This window comes from Pempheris klunzingeri, chromosome 5 (genome assembly GCF_042242105.1).
Source record: "Pempheris klunzingeri isolate RE-2024b chromosome 5, fPemKlu1.hap1, whole genome shotgun sequence".
Classification (NCBI taxonomy): Eukaryota; Metazoa; Chordata; class Actinopteri; order Acropomatiformes; family Pempheridae; genus Pempheris; species Pempheris klunzingeri.
Window position 1 is genome coordinate 19,602,104 of NC_092016.1, and position 21,256 is coordinate 19,623,359.

The 21,256-nt window shown below is 45.0% G+C and overlaps 3 protein-coding genes across 3 annotated transcripts; all 3 read left to right on the top strand.

Moving 5' to 3' along the window:
- Window positions 1-1,377: 1,377 nt before the first annotated feature.
- Window positions 1,378-5,991, top strand: panx2 (pannexin 2). The gene is made up of 6 exons (XM_070831425.1): window positions 1,378-1,459; window positions 1,819-2,041; window positions 3,102-4,216; window positions 4,536-4,671; window positions 5,024-5,209; window positions 5,678-5,991. The coding sequence occupies exons 2-6, from the start codon at window positions 1,843-1,845 to the stop codon at window positions 5,989-5,991; spliced, it is 1,950 nt and encodes a 649-aa protein (XP_070687526.1). The 5' UTR covers window positions 1,378-1,459; window positions 1,819-1,842.
- Window positions 5,992-7,994: 2,003 nt separating this feature from the next.
- trabd (TraB domain containing) lies at window positions 7,995-15,248 on the top strand. Its single transcript, XM_070831262.1, has 10 exons — window positions 7,995-8,055; window positions 8,616-8,668; window positions 8,990-9,056; window positions 9,726-9,892; window positions 10,257-10,397; window positions 10,784-10,894; window positions 10,989-11,128; window positions 11,940-12,112; window positions 12,699-12,795; window positions 12,888-15,248. The coding sequence occupies exons 2-10, from the start codon at window positions 8,645-8,647 to the stop codon at window positions 13,057-13,059; spliced, it is 1,092 nt and encodes a 363-aa protein (XP_070687363.1). The 5' UTR covers window positions 7,995-8,055; window positions 8,616-8,644; the 3' UTR covers window positions 13,060-15,248.
- Window positions 15,249-15,521: 273 nt separating this feature from the next.
- selenoo1 (selenoprotein O1) lies at window positions 15,522-21,181 on the top strand. The gene is made up of 9 exons (XM_070831272.1): window positions 15,522-16,154; window positions 16,437-16,640; window positions 16,742-16,919; window positions 17,274-17,404; window positions 17,494-17,771; window positions 17,900-18,068; window positions 18,878-19,063; window positions 19,329-19,485; window positions 19,771-21,181. Exons 1-9 carry the CDS (start codon window positions 15,595-15,597, stop codon window positions 19,993-19,995), a joined length of 2,088 nt encoding a protein of 695 aa, XP_070687373.1. The 5' UTR covers window positions 15,522-15,594; the 3' UTR covers window positions 19,996-21,181.
- The last annotated feature ends 75 nt before the right edge of the window (window positions 21,182-21,256 follow it).

The window sequence follows — 21,256 nt, forward strand, 5'->3', positions numbered from 1 at the left end:
CGGGATGCTGTAGTAGCCAAACAATGTGGGATTCCCTCTCTAAACACTGGTAGCTTCGTCCAACTGAAGGGCATTATCTGCTGGACTGGAGCAGTGCCAGTGGCTCACAGACAGCAGAGCAGCCTCTAACTGAGCGGCGAAAATGTGATCCTGCCCCTTTAAGTTTAAATTATGCAAAGTTTATCTCCCCCCCATTACTTGAGACAGTGTTTAAAGTTACCCTGATTGTCACCAGGCAGTGATGTGGACGGAGCAGAGAAAAATCTGTACTGTACGTTACGCTGCCCTACATGGGGACATCTTGTTCTCTCGCATGATGTCAGAATGAACATATGCAGCCTTGAATAATGTTCTGTGATATTATTTCAAAGAAATCCTCTCCTTATGATCTTTCTCACCATGCAGGTGAGAGTGCTACGAAGCAGACAATGGTGCGTTAATTGTCCCCCGCAGTCTCAAGGTTCCACTCCCTCAGATATTAAGTGTACTTTCCAACCCTGGAATAGAGGGCCCAGCCTTTAAGGACTTTATAGATGAGCTGTGTTTTTGCATAATGAGAAGAATGTGAGAGGAGGGCATGGTGGGGAGGGAGAAGAAGGAGAGGGTAAGAATTGTTGATGGGAAGGGGTGATGTATTCACGCTCCCCTCGAAGGACATTCACATAACCTTCAAATGAGCGTGCAGCATTCGACCATTTCACCCTGCACAATTACTGTACAAGTACATGCTTGTTCATGGGTGTGTACGTACGTGCACACTCACTCGCTCAAACACTCGTGCGTGCACGCACTCAGACACAGACAAGACAAGACATCCCACTGACAAGTGTCTGACTTCACCTGACTACCCGGTGTGAACATCCTGTTCCACAGCGATAATGACCACCAGGAGTCCGGAGAGAGGGCCAGGGAGCAATTCAGGGTCCGCAAAGATGAGGTTGTTAATTTTTTCAAGACAAATGCAACACTTCAACACTTGTCAAAATCACTGATTCAGTTCTTCATCAATTTTGGCTTAGTACACACCCCAGAAAATAAATCTGCCCTTTAGTGTCCTTGTTCGATCAAGAGCAAATGTCAGATGTAACCACGCTCACACACTCCACTGCTCAGAGCATGAGCATTAGTCGTCCTCAGCTACATGGCGGCATTACAGAGGACGATGGATGCGGACAGAGAGCTTTCCTAAGGAGGGTGTAAGACAATACAAATTTACACTATGGCTGTTTGAAGGATGGTTGCACTCGTGATCTATAGAACAGAAATGGCATCTTGAACCTGACTGTATCTCTATACAAATGCACATACTAACTCGCTAATCTGTCTTTCAGGTAAAAACTGATCAGAGCTTCTCCTGACCGTAGCTACTGTAACAACGCTTCAGCCAGCAATCACTCTCCCTTGGGATCGCAAGGGCGCCTCCTAAACTCAGCTCATTCCTCAACCTGCCACACAGAGTGTGTGGACTGAGGCCAGGCACTGTGGAGATGGGGCAGAACACAGGGTTGCACACAGAGCAGAACGAGCGAGGAGTGCACTTCTGAACGTTATGTTTGTTCCTCTAAAAGAGAGGAGCTGAGGGAAACTGTAAAAAAAAAAAAAAAAGCTCTGAAGGACACAGACCAGACAGCATGACCCGCTTCTTTCCCACTCATGGTGACAGGGGCTGAGGTTGGCCACACATTTCTGTGTGTGTGTGCCTTTGTGCGAGTGTATCACACTGTGTTGAAGAGTTTTTAACTACAGCAGGGAGTGTCTGGACTACAGGCCAGAGGGATCGGTGGTCGTAGTGTGTGCCCCTTTTGTTTCCGGATGCAGAACATCCTCGATCAGAACTTAGACATGGCCACGGCTCTGCTTGCCGGTGAGAAGCTGAAGGAGCTCATCCTGCCCGGCTCCTCTCAGGATGAGAAGGGCGGGGCACTGGCCAGCCTCATGGTGCAGCTCAAACTGGAGCTGCCCTTTGACCGTGTTGTTACTATAGGGACGGTCATCATCCCCATCCTGCTGGTCACCCTCGTCTTCACAAGGAACTTTGCAGGTGAGACTTCTGCCACTAGAGGAGGTTCGCTGCCACAGTAAACCTAGGGTGTCTGAGTTACAACAGCACCAGTCACCACTCATATCACATTACAGCAGACATGGTCTTGAATGTACACACACAGTGCTTTTTTTTTTCTTTTATAGCGACAAAACCTCACAGATACACCCAAAGTCTCACCACAAGAATGTTAAGGAATCCAAATGAGTTTCACCCAGTTTATTTTGGGTTAGCTATGCAGTGCTTTTGTGTCCTCTGTGATAGACAGTGATCAGGGGAGGTCTAAGTTGGGGATTGGGTTAAGGCGGTAAAAGGAGTATTGGCAAGTGCATTGGAGGAGCAGACAGAGAAAAAAGGCAAGAAAGGCAGGAGAATGAGTGGAGATAGGAGGGGGAAGAGGAAGGTGTTTGGTTCGAAAGCAGAGTGGAAGCGACGGATGGGAGAGACATTAGTTCACTGCTGAGTCAGGCTCTCTGCATAGCGGCATTAACCATCTGGGACTGAGTGTTTAACTTTAGCAGCAGAAAGACGTGGGTGGTTTAGACAACTTCTTCAGTATTCCCTCGCTGGTGTGTTTTAGAATGATATTTAGGGCACTGCCAAACAGGTTTTAGATGACTCAGCAGGATGACCGCATCCTGCCCCCTGTGACTGGAACACAGTAAAGCCATTGCACATATTGTCTTTATTCCCAGCAACATAAAAGGCTTTTTCTAACAGTTTTTGATAGAAATACAGAGCGACTGAATGGTTCGATGTTGACTCACAGTCAGTGTAGTCGTGTGCACATGCGGTTCTATAGAACAATGGCTGATTACCACAGATATTTCAGGTATGTTTACTGTGCAGTTTTTAGATAAGATTGTTGAACTGGGTTTATTTTAAACTGCCTGTTTCTCTGACCCCTCACACTGAGTTTTTAACATTGCCAGCCATTGCCTCATTGTCTTGCCAATAAAATGTGAGAGCAGACTCTTATAGCTGATAGTAGTGATGAGTAATATGAGGAAATATAATCATCTAACTCGTTCAAGTAATGTTTGGTTCTTTCTTTCCTCAGAGGAGTCAATATACTGTTACACACCACACAACTTCACCAGAGACCAGGCACTGTATGCAAGAGGCTACTGCTGGACAGAGCTGCGGGATGCTTTACCTGGAGTGGAGTCTCACCTTTGGCCGTCGCTATTTGAACACAAGTTTCTGCCCTACGCCTTGTTGGCCTTTGCTGGAATCATGTACATTCCTGCTTTGGGCTGGGAGTTTCTGGCCTCTACGCGGCTCACTTCAGAGCTCAATTTCCTGCTTCAAGAGATTGATAACTGCTATCATCGAGCCGCTGAGGGCCGAGCCCCTAAGATTGAGAAGCAGATCCAGTCCAAAGGGCCTGGCATAACTGAGCGTGAGAGGAGGGAGATCATAGAGAATGCAGAGAAGGAAAAAAGCCCCGAGCAGAATCTATTTGAGAAGTATTTGGAGAGACGAGGCCAAAGTAACTTTCTGGCTAAGCTTTACCTGGGACGCCACCTGGCAATTATCTGCCTGAGTTCCATCCCCATTTCCTACCTGAGCGCCTACTATGCCCGCCAAAGACAGAACGAGTTCACCTGTGCGCTGGGCGAGCCCCCAGACATTAGCAGCTACGTGGAGCTGAGGCTCAGAGTCAACTGTAAGCTGCCTGCCGTGCAGCTGCAGCGCATCATGGCAGCGGTGGACATTGCTCTGCTCTGCACCATGAACCTCATCATCCTGATCAATTTGTTGCACTTGTTTGTGGTGCGCAAGTCCAACTTTGTATTTGACAAACTGCATAAAGTCGGCATTAAAACGCGACGTCGCTGGCAGAAGTCTCAGTTCTGCGACATCAACATCCTGGCCATGTTCTGCAATGAGAACAGGGACCACATCAAGTCGCTCAACCGGCTGGACTTCATCACCAATGAGAGTGATCTCATGTACGACAATGTGGTCAGGCAGCTGTTGGCCGCGCTTGCACAGTCCAACCATGACGCTACACCCACTGTGAGGGACTCTGGGATACAGACACTTGATCCCAATATGGACCCGTCAGATCTCGGAGTGGGAGAGATGGCCGGGGAGCCGCTGGTCATCAAACGGCCTCGCAAGAAAATGAAATGGATCCCGTCCTCAAATCCTCTTCCTCAGCCATTCAAGGTAAGCCTGCCGGGTGAGAACTATTTCCATGTCTCTAGTTGAAATTCAGTGATCGATCATTCAGCATTAATGACAGCAGCGGGAATAAATCTACCTACTCTCCTCTGGAAACAGAGTTCTGTTCACTGGAGCACAGCAGTGTATAACAACAGGAACTGAGTCAGCTCTTGATAAGAGCCTCTCTCTCTGCAGAAGTGATCCTCATTTAGGACTTCCAAATTATGTAGAGCACTTCAGTACGAGTTTGTTTGTTGCCTTTGGCTAGCCAAACTGTAGTTTACGCTATGATTTAATTATGTATTTTTGTGTTTTCTGGAAGGAACCCCTCACCCTGACACGTCTGGAAAATAACACCAAGCCTGAAAAGCCCAAACCACTCAGACGAAAGACTGTGGCAGACAGCTTCATTGCACCTCTCCTGGACAGCAAGAGCACACAACATCCTGCAACAAAAGGTAAGCTGGAATCATGTACATTCAAAAGGTAAGTCAGTGATTTGTTGAGGAAGCAATCTTTCATCTAAATCTGCTCTGATCAATAGTCTTCTATTAAAAATAGAACAAATGACTATGTGGAAAGTGACAAACGTAGAGGATTGTCACCCAACTCTGCAGTTCCCCTTAGTTTTATGGAACTTTTAGGCATCTTTCAGCTTATTGTTTGGTTTTACACAAAGTTAGTGATATTATACAGTGAGATGTGTTTAAAGCTTGTTCCAGGAGGCCAGACAAACAGTAGGTTGAAGCTTGACTTTTTGCAGTAATGCCCTTCCTCCTTATAAGTCAGATTTTTCATTTTCAATCGTAGATCTGAGTGTGATGGAGAAAAAGCACGCTCGCAACTTCTCTCTGGACGTCCACCCGTATATGCTGACCATTCGCAAGCCCAAGGTGGAGGCCACAATCACAGCACCGCTACCCTCAGAGCACAACATAGATACAGTGTACCTTGAAGGCACACACACTGTTGTTCATGTCTCTGGTGCAATTACAGGTAAGCCTGACCTCTCCTTCACTTCAGGGCAGGATTTATCACATTTCACTTGAACCAGCTTTTACCAGTGTTAGCTAACGGGCAAATCCAGCATCCCGTCTCATCCAGCTGTACCTTGCATATATGTGCAAAAACAGCTTAGTCCAAAGAGTGGGAATGATTATTTATGACTTCCACTTGCTTAATAGATGCCTTCCATGATGGCCAGTCAGTCTTAGCATGCAAAGGTTGAGCACGTTCCAATTAAAACTTGCTCTGTTTTGGGAAAGAAACACAATAAAATAGAGCAGTAGCTTTCAGTTACAGCTGAAAGTGAGCTCCAGCTTGTTAGACAACATCCTCAGAGTCTCCCCGTGCAATTATTGCTGACCTTTGAAGCTTTTAGAAAGGGGCACACTGCCTGTACTGATTCATTTAAGAATGAGGCTTTCTCCTCTCCTCCTCTACCCTGTCCGTTTTTTCCCCCAGAAACGAAGGTGTGCTCTCCAGAATCGACCAACGCTGCCTTTTCTACAGTCACCCTGCCCACCACTACTTACGTAAATGGCGTGAGCCCCAACCCTCCCTCCAGCGAGGACCCCCTCAGCCCCAAGTCCTCTCCTCCTCCGAGGGAGCCTCTCACCCAGACGGAAAACCCCGAGCCACCCCCCCTGACCAGAGCACCTACACACCAGCTGCTGAGTATGCATCACACTCTCTTTGAGGAAGAAGAAGATGAAGAAAACCGAAGAGACAGACTGGCAGAGCGACCGGGGGAGCTCATCGCAGCTGGGGAATGTTGAAGTGAACGCCGAGAACTGAGATCACTCTTCCCGACACTACACTCTGCGCACCACCATGTCAATCACCTCGTATCAACAGCCACCTCGACTCTTTAAATGAACGTGCACACCTCTGTGATGTGGACTGGGATGACTGATGAGCGGAAACTGGGAAGTGAGAAAGTGACATAGAAGTCTGGTAGTCTTACAAGCCAAATGACTCAACTTTTAGATGGGAAAATGATTCGGAGAGGATGAGACAAACGTTTGGGTATTTAATAATGTTGACCAGAGTATTACTGTAGGAACTGATGTCACATTCATGTCTCAGGATGACTGTGTACAGCTGAACACCCTCCAATGAAACCAGCAGTGATATAATTCAACAGGGTGCTACAGTGCAGGGTCAAACAGGTATATGGAAAAGGCCTAATGAACAGATGAACGGCAATGACAGATGAGTGAGCTTTCTTAAAAAAAAAAAAAAAAAGGCCAGACACCTTAAAGATGCATATGTGCATTATGGCTTCAAACAAAATGTATTTTAAACACATAAGATAAACGCTTTGTCCCTTTATCCCAATAGCCGAGTAGAAAGGTAGCTCACGCAATACAGTTGAGATCTGCACAATTAATATGCAAAAGATCACAATATATTTGTGGCAATAATGTATGCGCTTACAGCAACATATTTTACACAACGCTATACATGTATAGACACTGTATATGACTCAGTGTTTGTGAGGTGTTTAAAATATAACACACGTTTCATGGCTTTATCATTGCCATTTCACCATTGATTAGGAATGTATAGCAGATCTTGACTCGACTGTAGTTGCACGTCATTAATAATAGGTAAATTGGCGTATTATACAAAGGAACAGCAAGATAACAGACTCTGCAATGGAAGTGTGGCATTGTGAGGTGATGTGTAAGTACGGTACATTATTGCTCAGAGAAGCTGTCAGACTTGTCTGATAGCTATCAGACAAGTAGAGAAAAAAAGGCAGTGATGTGGGTGTCTTTAGTAGCAGCTCCGATGTGATGAATGGAGCTGGACTCGCTGGTAAAAGTATCTGACTTTTGTGTTCTGCTGGCTTCTTGTGGGAGTGCTGTAATGTGAAGTATTGAGTAGATGTTAAATCCTTCCTCATTGGAAGGTTTGTTACATGATGACTGAGCTTTTGATCATCATACGCTGTCTCCGACACAATCTAAACTTCTTTCAGTAGTTCTGCCCAGTTTCACATTGTGCTAACATCCTCTATGAAGGAATGAATAGTTAGAATAGTTGGTCTGTTATTTGTAGTGCAACCAAGCTTATAAGGTATGTTAGCACTTTTTCACAGGGAACCAGTGAGTGGACAGGGGGGGATGGGTGCCTACCAACCTCTACATTCATATTTTTTGAAGCTGCATTCATGATTACAGGAACTTCAATAAAGGAACTGTCTGCACTGACTTGCACAATATGACATCTACTGTAGAAGACATTAGTGCTGTTGTCAGGGGCCTGTCTACAGTAAAGGTAGACCTGCACATACTAAGCTCATCTTTTCTTCCGGGGCATTCATTAAACACACACTTTAAGTCTTGTGATGGAACAGAGCTATTTCCCACTTCAGCTTCTTTAACTTTTGTTGGAAATAGCAAACGATCCTTCTCATTGTCGTGACACAGGTCGGCTCAAAACCCCCATGTCAGACTACTCAAGCACACTAAATGCATTCAAAAGCACTTTAACACTTGTAGCACGAGTGTGTCAGAGAGCATGTTATAGGCTATGTTGTAACACTGCTCTACTTATAACTGATTTTATGTGTAGAGTTTCACATTGAGACAGTCAGCGGAGGTAAATCTCAGTCCGTCTCAATGCTTGTGGAAATGTGAAGCAAAGACAACTTTGGTTGTACTGTGTGAAATGTAATGATGGGAGAAAAAAAATAAACACATTTTCTTTCCAAATAAATGTGCAGACACTGAATGACTACATGTACCAGAATGCACTGCGGCTGTCAGTTCCAGCCGAGCACTGTACTGCTGTACAGGCGAGGAGCACACTGACATACAGGGCTGGCTTACTAAGTAAGTTATGCACATTTACTTTTGGACAACTACTCTGTATATTACCAAATATCTTCTACTTGATAATGGCGGCGTTTGTTTTATAAGTATTCAATTTCAACTTATATTATTTGACGAAATTCGTACTAGACTTGTTAGCATGTGTTAGCTTGAGTTAGCTGTGGTAAGCTAGCCAAACCGACGAGCTCTCGGTAAACACTAAATATTTAGCAGTCCCGTATTTGGAGGTAACCTTAGCTAGTTTGTAAACCTGCCACCGGCCAGCCACCTCTTGTTTAGCCGTTCCAGCTTCTTGTATTGCTAACCTGAAGTCGCAGTGATGGCCTCGTCGCAGATAAGGTTGCCTCCTACAGTTATACTCATAAATCATTTTAAGTCACCACTTTTCCCGTTAACGGTACAGTGTTTTTACCTGTTGGCTGCTTTTAAACAACTCAGCACCCGGCGCCGGTTCTACTTAAAGCAGCGTCAGCAGTCAGTAACGCTGCACCGTATGTAGCTGTCAGTGAACGTCTCACCGCCCAGAGGTAACCTGTGTCTTCTCCCCGACATGTGTGTAGCTCTCTGCCCGGCTTGCAGTGCTTCAAACATGGACCAAGACAACAATTCAGAGGTTTGTAAATCTTACATGTTTGTATTTTTGTGTCAGAGACGAGATATTTGTGACTCACACTGGAGTAAAGGGACACATCTTTGCAGCTTTGTTTTTTTTTTTTTTTTAGTGAAGTGCTGTCATATGTTCTTCTGTACTTTTTTTGAGTTGTTTTTTCAACCATTGTAATTTTGATTTGCCTTGAGCAGTTTACCTTATTACTTGCAGTCAGCCCGTCTTTCTCCAACTGGCAATATTTCAACAGGAATAATCTCTTAATCTTGCATTGCTGTAAACATGCCTGCTGTGCAACTTATTGTTTGTTGTTTTCATGCTTCACAGGATGAGTCAGTCGGCCCATCAGAGGATCCCTCAGAAGAGGAACTGCCTTTTCTACCTCCAGGACTCTGTAAGCTGTGTTTTTTTCCCCTTTGAGCACAGTGTGTATGCTGTATTTCATCAGAAAGATTGTGTAATACCTCTTTTTTCTTACACTCGATTTGCCATGTCACTGGCTGTGTTACGCAAAATGTTAGTAAAATGTCTGAGACTAGAAAGTTTATCAGCCTTACAGGTCATTGCAACAGCCTTTTCATTGTCACCTCTAATTTAGATAGTAAATCTGCATGGCACAATAATGAAAGTCTTACAGGTTCTATGCTTCATACAAGAAAGGGGCCCATACCATAGTGCAACTTCCTGAAGCAACCAAGAGTGCAGTTTTTCCTGATGTAAATGGTTTTCTGTGCCCTCACTAACATCCGCAGACGTTTTTTGAAATTTTATGTGTGAAAAAGTCTGTTGTATACCAAACGTTTTTTCTGGTGTACATGTAGTCTGTAGACTTGTTTGTAAAATCCCAAACAGCTATAACTGTAAATCTTCTCCACTAGTAGCAGGCATTCTTCAGGTGTGAAGCTTATATCACTGTGAAAAGGACTGGAACGTAATTGCAAAATTGCTGGAAAATTATTTATCCTTCTTTTAATATATCCTAGTAAAGATAGTGAAACATCAGATGGTATAGTTTTCTTCTTGTACTGATCGTTTTATAACCGTCTCTCTTGTTCCTGTCTAGCGGATGGCGAAGCAATGGAGCTGCTTTGGCAGCTGCGAGCCCAGCGCCGCCAGTCGTCCCCTGAGCTCCCAGAGACGGTGACCTGTCTTACGGCCCCTGATGGCAGCCTCCTGTACCTGGTGGGCACTGCCCATTTCAGTGACAGCAGCAAAATGGATGTGGCCACGGTGAGCTGATGAGAATTTCTGCAGTACACAATGTCACTTACACCCTTTTTAAAATGTGATATGCTGTGAATTGTCAGTGAAATAATAGAGCAATTCTGCAAATGTGGAGAAATGCTCTAGAGTAGCACCTTGAAGTGATGATTACTTGGCCCGCCTGTAAATGCTGTAATTAGGTTGGCATTCCTCTTTTGCCAAGCATAATCATGTCTTCTTTTTTCTTTTCCATAGTGATTTTTTTTTTTGTTTGTTTGTTTGTATGAGCTGTGCGAGAGGAGTTTGCCTTTTGTCTCTCTCTTACCCTCTTATGTTCTTAGTCTGCCTCTGTCTTTTATCTTCCGTACTCACTGCTCTTTCCCTCACACAGACAATCCGCGCTGTGCAGCCAGACGTGGTGGTGGTGGAGCTGTGCCAGTACAGGGTCTCTATGCTGAAGATGGACGAAAATACGCTGCTGAGGGAGGCCAAAGACATCAACCTGGATAAGGTTCAGCAGGCCATCAAACAGGTCAGACTTTCAGTATGATGGGAATCAACAATGGGGGTAGTGTGAAAAACTGCATGAGGAGATAAAATGGAGAAAGGAGGGGAAAGACAGAGAAAGATGTAGGAAGGGATAAAGTCAAACAAAGGCAGTGAAAGTGCTGTCTGATCTGAATGAGGCAATAATGATGTTGTTTTGGATTTTGAAACAGCTCTTATCCTGTGATGGAGAGAAACAGTGAAGGGGATTGCAGAATGCACTCATTGTTAATGGAGAAACAAATATCTCTGATGCACAAACAGGATTAAGTGCCAGTTAAGAGCTTTTAGTCTGTTGTGCACTCAAAGAATGGCTGCTAAACGCATTTCTGTGTTTTGTGAATGCTCATTTCTGCCCTCTGTGTTTTCCAGAATGGGCTGATGTCTGGCCTGATGCAGATTCTCCTGCTCAAAGTTTCAGCTCACATCACAGAGCAACTGGGCATGGCTCCTGGAGGAGAGTTTAGGGAGGCCTTCAAAGAGGTAAAACACGCACTAGTAAAACAAGGTGGGCAGTAATAAATGTTTTGCATTTGTTTTATTTTCTCTTTAATAATTTTTTTTCCTATACACACAGGCTGGACGGGTGCCATTCTGTAAATTTCACCTTGGGGACAGGCCCATCCCTGTTACGTTCAAGAGGGCCATTGCTGCTCTCAGTCTGTGGCAAAAGGCCCGTCTGGCATGGGGTCTTTGCTTTCTGTCAGACCCTATCAGGTATAAGCTCACCTTGGTCACTTTTGGCAAATAATACTGTTGTGTGATTGTCTCTCTCAGTCTCTTCTATTAGACAAGAATGATGATGCTCTGTATCTTGCACGAGGTCATCTACGTGACTGACATGTCCTGGTCCGGGGATCCTGTACATTCTTACTCAACTTACCCATAAATGTGGATGTTGTGAAATTTTCAGGGAAAGCTGTGTGTGCATAGGGAGGGTGTCCAGTGGGAAATGTTTTTTGAATGGATGGAGTACTGTGGCCATCACATGGATTAGAAAAGAATGGGTTCAGAACATGTTTAATGTTCTCTCTTCAGAGGTTTCCGTTTTATGGAAATGATGAACAAAATTACAGTTTAAATGTAAATGCTACATATTAAAGAGTTGTGAAATTTGGGGTAATTGTGGTAGCAGTAGCAAACGTTAAGCTTTACGCAGTTTTTTGCTGAAGTGCAGCTACAGTATACAGTATAGAGTGTTCTGCTTAGAGCTAGGAAATGTGCACCCACGCATATTTTCCAGAGTACATGCTCTGCCAATTTTTTTAATCTGCCGGTGTCTGAGATATGGCAGGAGGCATTCTGCATAAAGCGATTGTGTGTCTATCTTCCAACATCTCTTAGGTTGAGCCTTAAAACGGCAGCTAAGGCTTGAAAGTATGTTTTTGAAAGTCAAGTTACATTTGTACTGTTTGTTCCTCTTTCTTTACTGTCATAACTAAAATACTGAGTGAACACAAAACAACCAACGTCTTCTCCTTCCTACGTGACCACCGGGGACTGTGTTGGATTGTGTGTCATGTTTTAGTAAAGAGGACGTAGAAAAGTGCAAACAGAAGGACCTGCTGGAGCAGACCATGTCGGAGATGATCGGCGAGTTTCCTGCTCTCCACCAGACCATCGTGGCTGAAAGAGACATCTACCTCACACACACTCTCCGCCAGGCTACACGCTGTGTGGAGGCCCCCCCCAATGCCCAGAGTGAGTATTACACTGTTCAGTATGCTCAGTATGAGTTTATAGATATGATCGATACATGCATATATTGTCATTCACTTATAAAACACTGTTTTGTCCATGCATTGCTGTTTCACATATAAATTGCTCATTAGAAATGAACATTAAATGGAATGAATTTTATTGTCCTTGTAAATTTATCACTGAATTTGTTACTGAGTTATTGCGTCGTTAATCCACCAGCAATTACAATGTGATCTGAATGCCACAGAGACTGTTAATGGAACATAAAAAGTGTGACCTTTTGATTGTATCTTACAGCAACAGTGGGACATTTTTTCCACTGTTTTCCTTAGCTTAAAAACATGGTGCGGCCACAGGATTTCATGCTTTGTGAATCATATTGTTCTGGATAATCAATATATTGTCAAAAGGGGGAGAATCCAGACATTCAGGGCTTGTTTGCATTCATTTATAGTGAAATCTGTCCCTAGGTATTGGATGCTTGATTTTTAAAAATGTTTTTGAAGTAACGACTTCCTCAGGAGTATAAAGAATATGTAGTTGTAGATTTTCGTCAAGTAACAGAACATTTTCTGCTCTGTTGTAGAAGTGCCTGCTGTGGTGGTTGGAGTGGTAGGGATGGGTCATGTCCCCGGCATAGAAAGAAACTGGGAGAAGCAGCTCAACATTAATGAAATCATGAGGTATGTCCATCTTGTTTTGACTGTTTATTAGTAATGGAAACCTACTGTAACTGTGCATAGCTGCTCAATGTGTCTGTCTGTCTCTTCCTCAGTGTTGCGCCTCCCTCACGTTTTGGCTGGGCGTTGCGCACAGTCATCAAGGGCGTCATGATGGGAATGCTGGGTTACGCCTGCTACCGTGCTGGAGGGAGTTTAGGTAGAGCTCTGCTGTCTTTACCTGCAGTCCAATCTTTACTGGAGACTGTGCGGCCACCCCCAGCTTGACCCCACTGGTCTGTTCGGAGCCATCAGTGACATGACCTTTGATCTATCAGAACAATGCATCTATCACCAATGGCCTTAAAAACAGGAGGTGAGGCTGGAGGAAAGGTTTCACCAGCCCACGACATGGACTAACGAGGACCTCAGGGGGTGTAGAGCCTCCCAGCTCGTATTTATGCCCCTGTAGACACAGCAGGGCTGTACTGCCAAAGAAACCATGACAGTACCCTTTGTTTTCTTTCATATTTTGTGCAAATCCTGCATTTTGTATGGTTTACAAATGCCAATAATTCCTTTTCAATATATTTACATTTTCCCCCCCACCATTCCTACAAATGACTTTAACACACAGTTTTTATTTGACAAGAATCATCTGAATCATCTCCAGTCACCTGCCCTGATACGACTGAGCCATTTTTTCCAGAGAGGCACACTTTTCTAACGCTGTCTTCTTATTCTTTCCAGCGTTTTTGGCTCAATAGCCCATTTCAAATCCAGCACTTTATAAGAGACTGCTAGAGTTTTATACGGTACATACAGCTAATGGAAGGGAAAAGAAATTTCAAGTCACTTGAAATTCTAATAAACAAATTACAAACACGTAGTCTAGAAACTCTATAAAAACCTTCAATTTTATAGTTGGTGCATAGAGTGACCCTCGGGGGCGTGAGGTCAGTGTCGAAAAGTGTTGGAATTGGAAGGCTAACCATCATCAATTTTTGAAAAAAATCTATTTGAAATGCATATTCATCAAAACTCATGTACAGTATTAGCATGATCCAAAATTGACTTGTTTCCCATGTGCACAGTCCGGCCCACATCAGCAGACAAGTGCCTCATATCGCAGCAGTAAGGGCTACTGGTGAACTAAATGGAATGGCAACAATGTGTGCTATATGCATCTTACACATACTGCAACCAAATGGTCAATGCAAGTTTGTAATATTCTGTCTTTATATAGTTATTAGAATGGGCCTATTTTATAAATACAGTTGCCCTAAACACAGAACATCTAGTTTGTGTTAGCATAGCCCCCCCTTTATTTTATGGCCAGTCGGACATTCAACAGAGACCTGACACAGGACCGGCTTAAATGTGCCTCAGGATGAGAGATGCGTTAATCTGTTTTAATTTGTGTATTTGATTGTACTTCCAGTATGAGGCACCCTCATGTATTGGCTCCATCTCTGAGCAATGGTTCATACTTGACACAAAAAATATGCATCTACAAACCTTCACTCGAGAACACCTGGCATTCAGCGCACCAGCTGTTGGTACTGTTATGATATATGCATTATCACTCGCCAGTCTGATTGTAAGACGGGAATGGGGATTGAGAAGATAAAAATTAAATTGGGTTGTTTCCCCAAAATTAAGTTTAAAACTCCTCTGGAGTTTCCTTCAGGGGAAATGCTGTTATGGACTTGTTTAGATTACTATGAAGGAAACTAACACTGGTCAGAGTTGGGAGGTAAAGCCTTACACTGCTATCACTGCTGCCTTTGACCCTCAGACAGCCTCCTCTGCTGAGGCAATGACCTACATCCATAGCATAGAGCTTACTATTGCACGTGTAACAATTGGTCACATGACATCCCGGGAACTTGTGGGAGGTGTCCTAAAAAATCTGAACCAGATATTTACATCGTCGCGAGGCCATAAACCAACATCAGTTTTCCAGGTATTCTCATTTTTGATTTAAGTGATTTTATGAGGTATGAAAGGAGTTCAGTGACTGTACTTAATTTGTGAAATGGTCCAATGAATAATATGGGACTCGAGTAAATGAAGCAGTGTCATGTCATTTTACAAACATAACTAAATCATATGCAAGTCATCCACACATTAAACTAACTCAGATAGCCTGTCTTCCAGTTTAGCGTAAATACTAGAGATACAGATATTGTAAAAAAAAAAAAAAAAGGAGAACAGATGTAGTGATGCCTCTCAGTCCCTCAGCAGTAGAAATGCAGTCAAATTTAAACATCTTGTGTGTCTCCCTCCCACATCATGTCCAAAGGTTTAATCTACTGTATGTTTGAGAATTGCCAAGAGAAAACTGTTCTGAATGCCTGTATTTGTCGTCAGACTTGTTTCCCCACACCCTTGTGTGATACTGTTATTGTTAACAAAACAAACATTATATCCTAACTTCTGTAATGAATTATTAAATCATTTTAAGTAAAGTTAAACTACATTTGCCTCATGCTGCTTTTTTAACCCTTTTGCTTTATATTACTCAGTGATTATCGAGTGGAGTCATTTTATTTTATTAAAATCGTGTATGTAAGTGTATATTTAGGGTGAGCTAAACAAACAATGAGGACAACCTTATTATCCATTGTTTGTCATTTTGTTTGAGTTTCGGCCTTAATAGTTCCGCCTTTTTGTTTGTTTCCCGTCGGACGAATAACAATGTGACGCGTGCTGGAATAAACAGTGTGACATCCGCTGTAACTCGCAGGATTATGAAAGCATGACTAGTGAGCACTTCGTAACTGCGCCAGTGAGCAGGAGCACACAGATGGCCCTGTGTGGATGGCGTATTTAAGACCTCGGCTCATCCCGTCGCGCATCTTTGTCCCCGGTGTTACCGTGTTCAGACTCCTCGGGACGCTCAGCATGGACGACATGGGTCTGGCGGTGAGTCGTTCCCCGCTGGAGCGGCTCGACTTCGACAACGTCGCCCTCAAGAAACTCCCCCTGGACCCGTCCGAGGAGCCGGGGGTGAGGCAGGTGAAGGGAGCGTGTTTCTCCCGGGTGAAGCCGCAGCCGCAGCCGCTGACCAAGCCTCGGTTCGTGGCCGTGTCGCACCAAGCCCTGGCTCTGCTGGGGCTCGACGGAGAGGAGGTCGTGAACGACCCGCTCGGGCCGGAGTATCTCAGCGGGTCCAAAGTCATGCCTGGATCCGAGCCCGCTGCGCACTGCTACTGCGGCCACCAGTTCGGCCAGTTCGCCGGGCAGCTGGGCGACGGGGCGGCCTGCTACCTCGGGGAGGTGAAGGTGCCACCCGGCCAAGATCCCCTGCTGCTGCTGGAAAACCCGAGCGGCCGGTGGGAGATCCAGGTGAAAGGAGCTGGACTGACCCCTTACTCCAGGTACAAGGCGTTGCTTTCTGTGCGTCACTTTGTGTAATGTTAGAAAGCTTATATTTCACTTATTTAGGGTAGAAGACACGAGTGGGACTCAATGCCGACTCTTTATATAAAGTAGTGTTTTAAAGCCACACCGGTCATCTAAAAGAGGAGGTCAGTTTAAAGGGTGGTAGACGAGTCTTGCTAAGCTTTCACACTGATGTGATGTGAGATGTGGTTTGTCCAGCATGGCTCTATCTGGATTATCAGTATAAATGTCTGATCTGTCTGTTCTGTCCTCCACAGACAAGCCGATGGCCGTAAGGTCCTGCGCTCAAGCATAAGAGAGTTCCTGTGCAGCGAGGTGATGTTCTTCCTGGGCGTTCCCACCACCAGAGCGGGCTCCGTAGTGACCTCTGACAGCATGGTCATACGAGACGTGTACTACAGCGGGAACCCTCGCAATGAGAGATGCTCCGTGGTCGTCCGTATCGCTCCCACCTTCCTCAGGTGAGTGTGTGTGGTCCCCCTTTCATCTGATCACAGATGTCTGAGCTTCAGGAGATGCACTCACAAGAGTTGTTCGTCTTGGCTGTGTGCTCTCCGAGCAGGTTTGGATCCTTTGAGATCTTCAAGCGGGCCGACGAGCACACGGGCCGCCAGGGTCCTAGCTACGGACGTGATGAGATCAGAGGTCAGATGATGGATTATGTCATCGAGATGTTTTATCCTGAGATCCAGCAGAATTACCCAGATAGGGTGGAGAGGAACGTGGCTTTCTTCAGAGAGGTCAGAGAACACAAGTGACACCTTAGCAATGATTGAGAGACTAAAATGTTTTCCAAGGTTTAGGCAAGTAGCCGATTCGAGGCCTGATGTTGCAGTTTAAAGCCAAGAACATTTGGATCCTCTTATCCCGTTAAGCTGCTGTGGCTGCATGTACCGAGTCACCGTGCCTTCTGCTCAGTATGAGATTAAGATATTATCACGACATTAAACCCTGGATACAGACTTTTGACATTTTCTTCATCTTATTAGAAAGAGATCGCATCATCTGTCCTCCCCAGGGCTTGTTTCCAGACTCAGATATTTTTGGAAAATACATTACAATGCTATTATTAAATTACTGTCTCTTGTCTGTAGGTGATGACCCGTACAGCCCGGCTCGTGGCTCAGTGGCAGTGTGTGGGTTTCTGCCATGGAGTCCTGAACACCGACAACATGAGCATCCTGGGACTCACGCTGGACTACGGCCCATATGGCTTTATGGACAGGTCAGACTCAGACACAGTTGGTGTGGTTGATCCAATAGTCATCCTGTTGTGGGTATGAAGTCTCCAACACCTTTCCTCATCCCTCTTAGGTTTGATCCAGATTTCATTTGCAACGCCTCTGACAACTCGGGCCGATACTCCTACCAGGCCCAGCCAGCCATCTGCAGGTGGAACCTGGTGAAGCTAGCGGAGGCTCTTGCTCCAGAGCTGCCACCAGACCGGACTGAGGCTGTTATGGACGAATACATGGATCTGTATAACGGCTTCTACCTGGAGAACATGAGGAAGAAGCTGGGCTTGTTGAAGAAGGACGAGCCCGAGGACGAGATCCTGATCACTGAGCTGCTGCAGACCATGCACAACACAGGTGGGACGGGAGTGGGAGACCCTTATGAATGTCCCCAAGGAATAGAGTGTGACGAGAGCGCACAGAGAGAGGCAAAGTGTTTGAGAGTAAAATCCATGCATGTAATAAAAACTGTCATCCTTCCGCAGGTGCCGACTTCACCAACACTTTCCGCAGCTTGAGTCAGATTTCCTGTCCCACTGACGGAGACGGCGAGGGAGACGAAGACCTTGTCAAGAAAGCCACGGACCTCCTGCTGGAGCAGTGCGCCTCCTTAGAGGAGCTCAAGGCCGCAAACAAACCCACTATGGATCCACGGTGAGCTATTCAAGCATGCTGCATACTGTCAAACACGCCATGTGTTGTCATACAGAAATGAAGCATAGATGAAACCCAGTGTTTTCGAGGTGAAGGGTCGGGAATAAAATGGCGGATACAGCCAGAGAAAGAGGGTTTTGCCCTGCTGGAGGTGCTACATGATAAAGGCGAAGTTTGGGCACTCCAGATTTCTGAGCAACAACTACAGGTACATTGTATTAGAAAGAAGACACAAATTGTATCACAAGTGCATCAGTTCGAGGTGCAACATTAATTCATTTTGGTTCGGTAAACACAACAAACATAAGCCTTCATTTGGAGTTGAGCTCCTGGGGGAGTGTAAGTACAATATTTAAGGCTCTTTTAGCTCTGTTTTGGGGCTCCACCAGCTCCTAATGGAAATATCTGGCTCTTTAGCTGCTAAATGCTCCAGCTAATCGCTATATATGAAACATACTCTCTATGAAAATACAAAATGTCCTAATCTGTTGTGGACAACGCTGTGTGGAAGGCTGCTAATTGTTTGTGGTCTTATTTTGGAGGCCATAGAGGGAACACTGTGATCACCACCAGCCTGATTTCAAATAATCAGAGTAACATATTGAAAAGTGTTATCTGATTTCCTGCATAAATCTTTATTATGTGCCTGGAAACATCAGCGGAACAGGACGTAGCATCTTGTTACGTGATATTCCCATAAAGTAATGGCTAAAATCTGGATTTCCTGCACTGGCAGTGCTGGTCCTCTGCCTTCTCCCAGCGTGCCAATTAAGATTACAACTGTTATGATCTCTGTCTGGTGTTGACAGTGAGCTGGCAATGCTGATCTCTATGGCTCAGAGCAACCCAGCGCTGTTCCAGATGATCTCAGACAGGATGACAATTGCGAGGCAGTTAGACAAGCTCAGCAAGCTGAGAGACCTGATGGAGACCAGCCAGGAAGAGCTGAAAACCAAACAGGCGGAGGAGTGGACCCGATGGATCACACGCTATCGGTGAGGTTTGGGGAAAAACCAAATGGGCAGATAGAGGGAGAAAAGATATCCGAGGGAAGTATTTAGAAAGAAACAGTAAAACAAGAGTGTAGGGTGGGAGGAACGGCATGGACTGGAAAAAAATATTTGGATGGATGGTGGTGGGTGGAAATGTGACTGATAACGGAGACCGCGAGAGAGAGGAGGAGGAAGTGGGGTGTTGAGTCTGACGCTGCTCCATTACTGTAACTCTCTGACCAACTGTTTTTTGTTATCACTGCCACAGGAAGCGTCTGGCCCGGGAACTGGAAGGCCAGAGCGATGTGCAGGCCCTGCAGGAGGAGAGGGTGAGGGTGATGGACGGCACCAACCCGCGTGTGATTCTCAGGAACTACATTGCCCAGAATGCAATTGAGGCGGCTGAGAATGGAGACTTCTCTGAGGTCGGGCTTGGATCCACTGTGCTGCTTCAGCCGTCTTGTTTGAACATGTCATATTTTCATGCACTTTGGTGTCTTTTACTACACCCTTGTTTTAGTTTGGCCTGTTGTGCATCTGAGTCAGTAAAATGACTAAAATGCAGCCGGGAAACATCTTTTTACACTGATTTTTAAAGTAGCGAGATAAAGATTAGAACGCACTTTAAGTTACACTCTTTCCCCCTGTGCTCGCTTCAGTGTTTCACTTTCGGGGTGTTCACCTGCTCTCACTTCCTCTGTGCTCCGCAGGTCCAGCGGGTCCTCAAGGTTCTGGAGAAGCCTTTCTCTTCGCAGCCAGGCCTGGAGCTCCCCATGTGGGCCGGCGAAGGCGAGGCCGCCGGACAGGGTGAGAGGGACGAAGGAGAGGAGCAACAGCAAGGGGCGGCTTCTACGTCTACCACCAGAAATCCTGTTCCCTATGATAGCAAGCCTCCATCTTGGGCCCAGGAAATCTGTGTCACATGATCTTCGTAATCACTTCCTTGATCGTGCATTTTCCTGCCTAAGATGATAAGAGAGTTTATTGGTCTTTTAGTTCATAGTTTTTTGCACCTTTTTAAGTCCTCCAGTCACAATACAACTCTCTATTATTTTGGCAGGCAGCATCAGGGAAGTTAGCAGGATACCCGACACCCTGTAGGCTCTACCCAGCCGATACAAAGCAGGCAGGGAGTGAATCGGCTTTGATTGCACAAATGCATATGGTTACAAATACGGTTGCTCTTGCTATGTCTGGTAAAAGGCTTTTTACCATATATGAAATGTGCTGGGACATAGCGTTGAAGTGATTATTTTCATCCACAGCTCCACATTTCTGTTTCAAACAGGGTTATATACTTGTGCTTTGGCGTCAGACTCGACTTAATTGGAGGAGGTCGACTAGGTCAACCATAAATCCATGGTAGCATTTTTTTAAGGTGGATGTCTCTAAATGCAAGATGCATTAAGCGGGGGGGGGGGGAGACAAGCAAAATGCAATTTGTGGCAGAAATCTGGCACACAACAGCAACTGAAAAACACATCAGGAACAGAGTTTTTTTTTTTTCGAAGAAGCCTCTCATCTTGTTCCCTGTCTGCTTGGTGTTCGGCTGGCTATTAATGACGACTCAGACAACAAGTCCTACAGTGACCTGTCTGACTCTGAAAAGACTGGGGTGTCACCTCAAGGAATACCAAATAAGTGTGTGTGTGTGTGTGTGTGAGAGAGAGAGATGATGTTTTTGCGAATGTATTCGGATGAAAGTGAGTGATCGCACTGGATTTAACAAGCCACAGTAGAAAAACACGCACAATATATTCTCCTATGATAGAAAACATTTCCTGTTGCCACTGACATAGCTCCACCTTTCAGGCACAAAGCCACAAACATAACTAACCTTTTTATGTCACCTAATTTGTTTAGTAAATATTTAAGCGAAGCTGGAGCGGAGCATAGCGGTGAGCAAGGAGAAAATGGGAACTGCACATCATGCATGTGATTTGTTTTAGCTGTGGTTCCTCAGCACTGATCATAACTTTGAACCAGGATCAGTTATTTCAGATTTGTTGTCAAAATGAAGCAGTTAAAGTTGAACTTTAACACTGAAAAATGACAGAAATGAGATTATGTTTCAGAGATTATGTTTATTTTTGCTTAATATGAAATAAATGGTTGAGCGCTTCCTCAGTTCTAGCCTTAATCTATCCTAATAAACTGAGTCAATAAAAGTTGTGTGGGTTTTATTTGGTACCAAAG